Source organism: Bombina bombina, chromosome 5, assembly GCF_027579735.1.
Source record: "Bombina bombina isolate aBomBom1 chromosome 5, aBomBom1.pri, whole genome shotgun sequence".
Classification (NCBI taxonomy): domain Eukaryota; kingdom Metazoa; phylum Chordata; class Amphibia; order Anura; family Bombinatoridae; genus Bombina; species Bombina bombina.
In genome coordinates this window covers 240175162-240187400 of record NC_069503.1, presented here as the reverse complement: position 1 = coordinate 240187400, position 12239 = coordinate 240175162, and the positions used below count along the sequence as shown (strand labels likewise).

Genomic DNA, 12239 nt, shown 5'->3' with positions numbered 1-12239 from the left:
GATGGAAAATGGGCACCACAGGATGATCAACCAAAAGATACTTAGCAGTTTCTTGATCCAGGATGCCCAAACTCATTCCATCATCTACCAAGGATTTAAGTTGTCTCTGGAACTGAAATCTAGGGTTGCAAGGAAAAACACGATACGTTCTGGTATCACTCAGCTGACGAATAGCCTCATCAATATATTGTTGTCTATCCAGCACTACCACACTACCCCCCTTGTCCGACTGGCGAATAACAATCTGATGATTGTCCTGTAAAGATTTAATCGCCATATTTTCTTTTAAAGACAAGTTGGGTTTTGTGGTGTTGGTGGTGTAATACAGGGCCTGCAGATCCTCAATCACTCTTTTGTGATATAGTTCTAGCATTTTCCCCCTACTCTGTATAGGGTAAAATACAGAACATGGTTTAAAGCGAGGATAACTAACAGTATTCCCCCCATCCCCCTGAAGTTCACTTTATTCCCCCCATCCCCCTGAAGTTCACTTTCGTGAGCCAAAGATTCAAGGGTAGTTAGGTCTCTAGCCTCATTAAAGCTAAGTTCTGTTTGCCTATCCATATTATCAGATATATGGTCTGAATAGTGGTTATCAATAAAATCGTTGTCAAAATGTTTTCTCAATGTGAGCTTTCTTACGAATTTATTGACATCTAGGATAGTCCTAAATAGGTTAAAATTCCTTGTTGGTGAGAAGCCTAAGCCCAAATTTAACACTTTCCTCTCAAATTGAGTTAATTCATAGGATGATAGGTTAATAACATTATCCTCTTTTAATGAGGTATCAAACGTTTCATGTCTCTGAGGCAATACCGATGGCTGAATCTCTGATTTCCCTGTATACCTCCCCCTCTGGTTGTGTCTGGACCAAGGGAAAAACCTGTTTCTCTGCCTGATCTTTGTGAAGAATACTTCTAGGTGGTTGTTTGACTCCAGTGTTAGACTGCACTGATGCTACTTGTGTTGTACCTTTAATAGGTTTTTTAGGTATTGCACCTTGTTCAATCAATTTGGGTTTAGACTTGTATTGATTTTTATTTTTACCTTTATCCTTGTGTAGTTGTTCAGTGTCTGTAGTAGCATGTGTGTCTACAATAGCATTGATAGTATGTTCTAAATGTACTATGTCAGAGTCTCCAGGTAAATTAACCTGATAATCCTCATATCCAGAGGCCATGCTGTCTTCACCGGAGGAAGAGGCAAACTGTGATGAACAATCTTCATCAGTTGTCCCTGCATCCGAGAAGGAAACTCTTTTCTGGTTTCTCCGCTGATTGTACCTCCTACGTCTACGCTGGCGGCCTGTCAGTGTAACAGTGTTGTCATTGATATTCTTTGTTTTGTTGTAACCTTGTGATATCTGTCTATGATGTCTGTTTTTCTGCTAAATAAATACATTTCCTGTAGAATAATCTCTCTGATCTCGAAGAAATTTTACATGTTTAGTTTGAATAATATCTGATTTAGTACTCTCTACTACATTTTGCAACAATTTGTCAAATTCTGCATATTCTATAGCATCTCTATAGTGATTCACATCAATTTGTAATTTCTTAATCTCGTCCCTTACAGATTCAAGTTGTACATTTTTATATTTATCAAGCATAGTAATCAATCTGGTGGAACATTCAGACAAAATTTGATTCCATTCACTTATAAAGATAGGATCTGTGACATCGAAAGTAGGAAACTTTTTTACACGTAGTCCCTTGGAATCACATTAAGTTCCTGGTACTTATTGAGAATCCAAGCATCAAGTTTTAATCTAATTTCTCTGAGTCTCAATAGCTCCATAGAGTAGAACATATCACCTAATTTAATATCCTTAGATTCTATAGTAAAAAAGTCTTCCAGTTCCAAATTATCTAAATCCTTATTATCCACTTCTTGAAGGGAATAAAACTGTGTATCCTGTGTGAGATCCATATCAAATGAATATATATATAAGCAAAGTCTGGTTAACCTGGATCTTCAATGCAAGGGACGCGATTCAAGATGGCGTCCATTGCATTCCTATTGGCTGAAAATTTTGAATCAGCCAATAGGAATTAGGGCTGCTAAAATCCTATTAGCTATTCAAATCAGCCAAAAGGATTTAAGCAGCTCTCATTCTATTGGCTAATTTGAATTAAAGGGACACTAAACCCCAACATTTTCTTTCATGATTCAAGTAGAGAATACAATTTTAAACAGCATTCCAATTTACTTATAATATCTAATTTGCTTCATTATTTAGCTATCCTTTGTTGAAGAAATAGCAATGCACATGGACGAGCCAATCATACAAGGCATCTATGTGCAGCAACCAATAAACAGCTACTGAGCCTATCTAGATATGCTTTTCAGCAAAGTATATCAAGAGAATGAAGCAAATTAGATAATAAAAGTAACTTAGAAAGTTGTTTAAAATTGCACACCCTTGCTAAATCATGAAAGAAAAAAATTGGGTTTCATGTCCCTTTAAGTAATTCGATTTTAATTATGTTAAAGTTAAGGGGTGTTACAGTTAGGGTTACATTAGGGTTAGGGGTTAATAGTTTAATTTAGGTTGTTGCGATGTGGGGGGCTGTGGTTTAGGGGTTAATAGTTTTATTTAGTGGTAGTGTGTGGGAGGCCAGAGGTTTAGGGGCTAATAGATTTATTTAGGTGGCGGTGATATTGGCAGTGGCAGATTAGGGGTTTATAACAGTAGGCAGGTGTCGGTGATGTCAGGGTCAGCAGATTAGGGGTGTTTAGACTCAAGAGTTTATGTTATGGTGTTGGGTTTAAACTGTCTTTTATCTTCCCCATAGACATCAATGGGGCTGCGTTATGGAGCTTTTGTTTCCGTGATTGCAGGTGTTAGACTTTTTTTTGCCTGCTCTCCCCATTGTTGTCTATGGGGAAAGCGTGCACGAGCACGTCAAACACAGCGCTTGTTTTGGGAGCGGTATGGAGCTTAAAATCTCCATATCGCCCGCAAAAGCAGTGTTTTTTAAACTTGTAATGGCAGCGCTATAGGGAATTAAATAATGCCACTTTTGTGGCGTTCTTTACTTTCCCTATAACACTCAAAACTAGTAATCTAGGTGTATGTAGGGTTTTGTATGTGAAGGAAAAAATCCTACTTTGCAGTATAAGGACTAAAACAAATGTCAAAGATTTGGTTTGATTCGTCTCCATGGTGGCAAGTTTTTGATCATCTGGCCCTCAGTCTGAATTTCAAATGAGTAAGATTTGTTTTCTAATGAATTGCAAAGTTACTTCCATTCTCTGACCTAATCAAATGCTAGATTAAAATGAGGTATGGATCTAGTAATTTTTACTGATAAAATGGGAATGATTATTGAGATTTTTCTTTGTGTTTTGATTGACAGGCAAAGGAACATTTTTGTAGGGTGTGGGGAGTTATTTGTGCCAGTGCCGTAAATCAAGATGGCCGATCAGTGACTCCTATCACTAAACCTTCACAAAACCAGCAAGAAATCCTATTGCAGAGCATCTACAAGACCATTGACCCATCTGCTGTGCAGTATGTAGAAGCACATGGTACTGGAACATCAGTAGGAGATCCAGTCGAAGCAGCCAGCATTGGAAACATAATTGGGAAAAAACGCTCTAGTGAATTAATGCCTCTAAAGATTGGGTCAGTTAAAGGAAATATTGGACACACAGAATCAGCGGCTGGAATTGCTGGTTTAATTAAAGTTCTCCTAATGATGCACCATAAAGTTATTCCTCCATCCTTGCATTATACCAAGGAATTAAGTATCAGCAAATTGGATGACTTCAGACTCACAATTCCAGTGCACTCTAAAACATGGGAGGACCCAGGACATTTTGGCAGGATGGCAGGCGTAAATAGCTTTGGTTTTGGTGGAACTAATGCTCATGTTGTCCTTAAGCAGAACAAACACACATATTCTCAGTGTAGTTTAAAACGGCCTTTTGAAGTATTTATTCTATCTGCATTTTCCAGTAAATCACTTAAACTAGTTATTGCAGACACAATAAAAAAGTTAACCAATATGACTTCTTTATCATTTCAAAATTTGGCTTACACATCTGCTTGTAGAAGAAGTCACAAAAACCACAAATACAGAAAAGCATTTTTAGCTACTTCACTTACACATTTACAACAACAACTTGCATCAGCCAACACTGAAAGAGCACCAATCAAAGAAAGTCCACGGATACTCTTTGTATTTTGTGGCAATGGTGTTAATTACAAGGGGATGTGCAAGATGTTACTGAGATATGAACCAGTTTTTAGAAATAAATGTATTGAGATAGATGAAATTCTACAGGTTTATACACCTCTTTCCATTTTAGATTTTCTAGAGAGTGAATATGATGATTTCTCAAGACCAGAGATTGCACAGCCAATGCTCTTTACCATTCAGGTCTCATTAGTGGCTCTGCTGAGACACTGGGGAGTGAAGCCAGACACTATCATAGGACATTCAGTTGGGGAGGTTGCTGCAGCACACTGTGCAGGACTGCTTTCACTCCATGATGCTGTTAAGGTAATTTATTACAGAAGCATGCTGCAATCCAAAGTAACTGGAGGAAAAATGCTTGTAGTTAGCAATATACCCGTGACTGATATAACAAGAGTTATTCAGCCTTATTCTGGAAAAATCTGCATTGCTGCTTACAACAGTCCTATGTCATGCACACTTTCTGGTGATGCAAAATCAGTTGAACAAATACACAACCAACTATCCCAAACAAATAACAAAGGAAATATATTGCTGCATATGCTAGATGTTCCTGCTGCATACCACAGCCACCTGATGGATCCAATATTAGAGGAGATAAAAAAAAGCCTGCAAAATTTATCAGTACAAAATGTTGAAACAGATCTAATTTCAACAGTAACTGGAAAACTAACATCTCAAGGGGATTTTACAACTGGTGAATATTGGTCTAAAAATATCCGTGAACCTGTTGCTTTTGAACAAGCTTTAAGAACTTCAGATAAAACTAAAGAAAAGGCCTTTTTTGTTGAAATAGGACCCAGGAGAGCATTACAGAGATACATTATAGATGTTTTAGGACAGCATAATGTAGTCTTACCTGTTATACATCCAAGTGCAGAATATGAGACAATATTTAGTCTCCTTAGAACACTTTTCACAGAAGGATACAATCCAGACTGGAATAATATCTATGAAGCCTACAAATCTGTTCCAGCTGATATTCCCCAATATCAGTTTGACCGCAAAAAGCAAGAAATCAACTATGAGAAAGTTCGGAAAGGAAGTCAAAGTGTAGCGATAACAAACTCACTGCTTCAAGGTGTAAATGAAGACATGACTGAATTCACCTGTTCTGTTTCTAAAGCAACAACTCCCTACATATATGACCACAAAAATTATGGATCTGTAATAGTTCCAGGTACTTTTTATGTAGAGCTTGGTTTAGCAGCTACAATAATCAACATGAAACCAAAAGTTCCTTTAAATTCCCTTGAGATCAAAATTGAATTTTCTAGTCCATGTGTTGTTAACCAACAATCAATTGATCTTAAAATTAAGATAGAGAAAAAAAATAATTTAACTCACTTTGAAATCTTGACCTCACATGTGTTTGCCCAAGGCCGGGTGCAAAAGAAGAACGGTAATTTGCATGAATTAAAAAATATATCGCTTCAACACATCTTCCAAAGGTGTAAATTAGTTTACAGAAAGGATGAGATTTATGATGCATTGTCAAGGTTTGGATTTCAGTATGGGGATGTTTACAAACAACTGTCTGACATTCATTATAGCAGAGATTTAAATGAAGGAATTACTGAAATGAAACTGAGTGAAGAGCTTAGGGAGGAAATGCATGAATACCACATACATCCAGTTGTTTTAGACTGCTTTCTTCAGATGATTGCTTCCCTTGCAAAAGAAAATAAAGGGTCTGCAGTTATCTTTCCTTCTGCCATAGGCAGTCTCACAATCATAAAACCTCTTCAAGAACAAATGTTTCTTTATGCAAAACAAGTCAAAAGAACAAATGATTATTTGGAACTCTGTGGTTGTTTTACAGATGAAAATGGATTTGTGTTAGCAGAAATAAAAAATGCTAGACTGACAATTGTTAGGGAAAAATCTCATAAAACTACAAATGTGTTTTTTGAAACCAGCTGGAAAAGGGTTTTAGAACCATCCAGCATGAATAAACCAGACCACCAGCCTAAAATCCTAGTTTTTTCTGACCTATCTGGCATAGGACAACAATTAACTAAACACATTGATGGCTGGAATTTTATTTTTCATAACAACTGGGATTCTGTTGATACAAAAATGAGGACAATGAATATGCTCAGTAGTGAATACAGTGATGTGTTGTTCATGTGGGGAGTTCAGACAGTTCGTGAAGACTTTTCATACCCTCTTACACAATATTTAGCAAAGTGTTGTGAGGTTTATCAGCAAGTGATCCTAGCTGTGAGGGAAAAAAATCCCAAAGCTTCTATAAGAACAGTCACCTTTCGAACAACTGAGAACACTGTGGATAATATTAACCCTGGATTTGTTTTGGTAGGCATGACCAGAGCATGCGTAACTGAAATGACTGATATGTCATTCCAACTGATTGACATTAGCTCTTCAAACCCTGATACTGTGGAATCACTGGCCAAGGTAATTCAGCATTATAAACCAAGTGAGTTTCCAGAAATAAGGATACATGAAGGTGATATTTATGAAAGTGAAATTGCACACAGTACAAATGATGTTGAAAAATTCAGAAAATCTACAGTGTCTTTAAAAAGTACTGATAATTTTACTTTGGTTAGTGAAGATCCCTACAAATTAGCAGAACTTTCTGCTGAGGTAACCGATTCTAATATTACAGAGCTTACAAACAAAAATGTGGAGGTAGAAATTGATCAGATATCCATCCACACTGAAGACTACTTTCCTGTTAGTCTCTCCAGTTACCAATATGGAAACACTTTGTACTGGAACACTTTGACTAAAAGTAAACACCAGCTTCTAACTCTGAACTTTACTGCTACTGTAACAGCAGTTGGTAAAGATGTCAGAAAAATTAAAGTGGGTAATCATATTGCGTCATGCTATCCAGTTGTAGCATCTTCCAGAGTGGTTCTCCCAGAGAGTGTGTGCTATCCTATCAAGCACGTCCCAACCTTACAGAATCTGCCCTGTATATCCCATTTCATTTTAGCATGGGAAGTTTTACATCAGCTACCAAAGGCAAAAAATAAACCTAAACTGGTGATTGTAACTTCTGAAGCAAATTCAATTTTATGCAAAGTTATAAGCAAGGCTGCTAAGGAAAGAGGATGGGAGTTAGTAAAATCGGTAGATAATTGTACAAATGTGAAGCAGTGCAGTGCAATGATTATTCTCCCTCCATCAGATGTCATTTACGAAGACTTGTCTCATTTGCCCATGCTTAAAGATTTGGTAATAATAAGTGACAGAAAAATTCTGCATGGTTTTCAGAATCTTACAGAAATTTGCAGAGGAGATATTCACTTTCATATTCTCAATCTCAATGCCATTTTCCAGAAATCATACATTGAAAAGTGTGCAAAACATATATATAAATTGATCAAATTATTGCATGCAGAGCTCTTTCAAAGTGTTACTAACTCTCTGCTCACAGAAAGGATTCAGTCCATACCAGCCACAGACAAGAGCTATTTCATAGAGAAATGCTTACCCCTCATTGATCTGGACAAAATGAAGGTATTACGTATTCCAATCTCTATCACTCAACCAACACTTTTTAAGCAAGATGCTGTTTACATCGTGACAGGTGGTCTGAGTGGTCTAGGCTTTGAAACAGTAAAGTTTATTGCACAACATGGTGGCAGAAACATTGTCACTCTGTCCAGAACAAAACCAACCCCTGAAATGGAACAACAAATACAAAGGATCATATCTGAAAAGAAGAACACAAAAATAATCTCACTGCAGTGCAATGTAACTGACTATTCAGATGTAAAGAAAGTAATCAATTATATTGCAAATATATTTGCAAAGATTCCAGTTAAAGGGATTTTCCACAGTGCTGTAGTTTTTCATGATGGATTTCTTCCTCAGCTTAATCAGCCGCTATTTGAGAAAGTGCTTAGCCCAAAAGTTGAGGGGACTTTCAATCTTCACCAGGCTACACTCAACATGGACCTTGATTATTTTGTATGTTACTCATCAATTTCCTCATATTTTGGAAACCCAGGGCAAGCAAATTATGCTGCTGCCAACTCATTTATGGACATATTCTGCCAATACAGAAGGAACTTAGGGCTTTCTGGGCATTCAATTAGTTGGGGTGCTCTCAATTTAGGAATATTGGTCAAACGACAAGATGTTAAAGGGTTGCTGCAAGCCCGCGGAATACTCGTATTGGAAACACAGGAGGTGCATGAATATTTGGAAAAAAGCTTAATGGTAAATAATCCTCATCAAGCAATTGCCAAGATTGATTTTAAAGTCATTGGTACTAAGATTTTAACATTGAGAAAGCGGCTGTACAACGTAGTAGCTGAAGAAATTAGCAAACTGGATGAAATAGATGTAACACGAAGTGAAAAACCTACCATTAAACCAGAAGATTATATTATGTCGTTAGTAAGTGAACTCACAAATGCCAGCTTAAATGATATTAAAATGGATACTTTGCTAACATCATTAGGAATTGATTCCATGCTCAACATGACGATACAGAATCGTATCTTTCAAGAAAAAGATATAACTATACCTCCTGTTAAATTGCTTGATCCTAGCACAACTGTGTCAATGCTAGTGTCTATGATTAGTCAAAATTCAGGTGACACAAAAGAAAATGTGAATAATGCAATACTGGAAGTAACAAAGCTATAGTAAGAAATATTAATAAAGACCACTATCAAATGGCAACTTTAGTTGTGCCAGCAGAAATATTGTGAACATTTAAGATTAAAAAATGTTTTTGAGGTTGGGATGACTATCCATGGATAATATATCACACTGACACTAATTTAAAGGGACAGTCTAGGCCAAAATAAACTTTCACGATTCAGATAGAGCATGTAATTTTAAACAATTTTCCAATTTACTTTTATCACCAATTTTGCTTTGTTCTTTTGGTATTCTTAGTTGAAAGCTTAACCTAGGAGGTTCATATGCTAATTTCTTAGACCTTGAAGCCCACCTCTTTCAGATTGCATTTTAAAAGTTTTTCACCACTAGAGGGTGTTAGTTCACGTATTTCATATAGATAACACTGTGCTCGTGCACGAGAAGTTATCTGGGAGCAGGCACTGATTGGCTAGACTGCAAGTCTGTCAAAAGAACTGAAAAAAGGGGCAGTTTGCAGAGGCTTAGATACAAGATAATCACAGAGGTTAAAAGTATATTATTATAACTGTGTTTGTTATGCAAAACTGGGGAATGGGTAATAAAGGGATTATCTATCTTTTAAAGCAATAAAAATTCTGGTGTAGACTGTCCCTTTAAGAAAGTACAGTGCAATAAACTAAATTTCTATTATATAAAAAAATAAAAATGGAAATAAATTGGAATCTTTGGAAAGTTTACATTTGTATAAATTATTATGAATACAGTTTTATGGAGATGTTTCTCTGAAAATCTAGTTTGATCTATGTCAAACCATCATTTAACGGTTTGCTGCCAAGCCTCACACCAGCAGCCTTCAATATACATAAAGTCACAGAGACAGCAGCATCACTATAACATTTCAAATTTATTGCAAGTGCTCCAAAACAAAAAACAAGCAATGCTTTGGACCAATCAGTCATTAATCATGCATGATGCATACACTAAAGCCAAAGGTGTGTTAAGAATACCTATGTGTTCTTCACTCACAAAAAAATGTTCTTTTTAATTTTTAAAATATAAATGGAGAAATGCAGACCCAAACCAAGACAGACCCTCCACCATATTTCACTGAAGGTCGCAAGCACTCATTCTTCCATCTCTCTCCAACTCTTCTTCTCACAAATTGTCGACGATTGGACCAAACAATTTAAAACTTGGATTCGTCACTACATAATACTCTTTTCCACTGATCTGCATTCCAGATTTGGTGAGCTTTAGCGTATCTTAGCCTTTTAACCCTGTTCCCCATCTGAAAAAGTGGTTTCTTGGCTGCTACCCTTCTGGTCTCTCAAAGAAGAAACTTCTCATCCGATTTGAACGTTTTCTTTTTTTGTCCTTGACCTCTCCTGATTCTTCAAATTTCCTTTTAACACCTTGAATACCAAATCTTGAGCATCCAGATTGTTTGCTGATTTCCCTATGAGAGTGGCCTTGCTGATGCAAAAATATGATTTTATGTCTGTCAAATTCTGTGAATGGAATGATGTGATTGAAAGATGGTCTTATTAGCAAGCTTCCAATGAATGAAACTCATACCACATGTGTATTTAGTGCTCAAGCATGTCTTGCACAAACCTGTTATAATAGAACTTTTTCACAGCAGTAATTTGAAATACAGGTGTTAGCAATGATAATTAATTAGGGTTCCATTCCATGTAGGATTTAAGGTGAGGACATACTAAATACTTGCCACTTTGGCCTATAGAAGCTGTTTTTTTTCTGATTGCTTTATCTGTTTTTTAATACTGCCAACAAATATCCTGCATTTTCTGGTTGTATTCTAATAATGAGACTGAAATAATTATATATGGTTATTATACCATTACTAAAACAACAAATCTAATGGTGGGCTAAGATTTTTGCACAGTACTGAATATTGGTATATCTTTTTGTAAAATCTATACTTATATATCTATAAGACTATATAAATATATATATATATATATATATATATATATATATATATATACAGTATATATATATTTCTAAGTGAAGAACATAGGTATTTCTATTAAAAAAATACATATTAAATTTGTTTAAATATATTTGATATTTCAAGGTGTTTTCAAGGTTTTTGATTGAAGGGGCTCAAAAGCGTATATACATGTCAATATGAGTGTAAGTATATATATATATATATATATATATATATATATATATATATATATATATATATATATAATATCATGTCACATATCATTTATACATACTTTTTCTGAATTAGTTGTAAAATTGTAATTTTTTTCCAATTGGAAATGTTGTTACTTAGAGGTTTAATGAAAAAATTAAGATATTGTGAAAACTTTTTTTTAAAATAATAATGTAACACTGTTGATATTCACTTCTGTGTATAATAGAATACCACTGTCTCTTTAAATTTTAATGAAGTAACACAGAACACTTGTAATCACTTGAATTCACTATCTATATATTTGTGACTTTTGTTATGTATTAATCACTTGACTTGAGAAAGGGCACTGCCCAAAATGTTGCCTATGTTTGTGAGCTTGTAATAAACCACTGAATTGAAATCCAGGAGTGCTGCAGTCTATTCATCATTTATATATATATATATATGTGTGTGTGTATGTATATATATATGTGTGTGTGTATGTATATATTTACACATATAAATATTATTATTATCAGTTATTTGTAGCTCGCCAACAGATTCCCCAGAGCTAAAAACATGGGTCTAATATGCAAGGTAACAATTATGGGAGAAAGAAGGTTACAGGGCCCTGGCAAGAGTTTCACTGTTGTAAATCAACTCTTGTGAAGGTGATCTACAAAGAAGCTGGTATAAACAAAAAGAGGGTGCCTCATAGCATGAATCTGTTTTACAAGCTGAAATGTGCTGTTATGAAAAACACTTACCAGATGGAGTGGCACTGTGCTGTGACCAGTGCAGATCAGCAGGCTAGCACTTAACAGTGGCTAGTACACTGGACCCGGTCCTCCTTGTGGTAATCACCGTCGCTTCTTCAAATCTGCTCAACTGCGGGAGGTATTCAGTCTCCGGACAATTCACCAATACCGCTTGTTAAGAAACAAAGACAACTTCCGATCTTTGTTTAAAAGCATATGTAACACTTTATTGGGTAACGCGTTTCTCGACCAATCTCCTGGTCGTTTCCTCAGACCATATAAAGCGAATATTAAACATTACATTTAGTAACAATATATACATAATACCATGTTAAAAACGGAAGTTGTCACTAATTGCATAGCCAATGGGTAGCTAAAAAAATCAATTCAAATTGCTGAGAGACTAATTAATTCAGGGAGTATGGTATGCATCTCTAATTTAACCCCTAATTGGCCTATGCTGTTATAAAAACACAAAAAATGTATTTCATCAATACAATATATAAATAAAAACATGAAAAAATATATATGAAAAAATATATC

General features: G+C 35.6%; 1 protein-coding gene across 1 annotated transcript in view; it reads left to right on the top strand.

Annotated features, from left to right (window-relative positions):
* LOC128661434 (mycolipanoate synthase-like) overlaps positions 1 to 8831 on the top strand; it is a 151628-nt gene extending 142797 nt beyond the window's left edge. Inside the window, exon 6 of the mRNA XM_053715687.1 lies at positions 3366 to 8831. Coding sequence (XP_053571662.1) covers positions 3366 to 8831 — 5466 coding nt within the window. The remainder of the gene's footprint in view (positions 1 to 3365) is intronic.
* The last annotated feature ends 3408 nt before the right edge of the window (positions 8832 to 12239 follow it).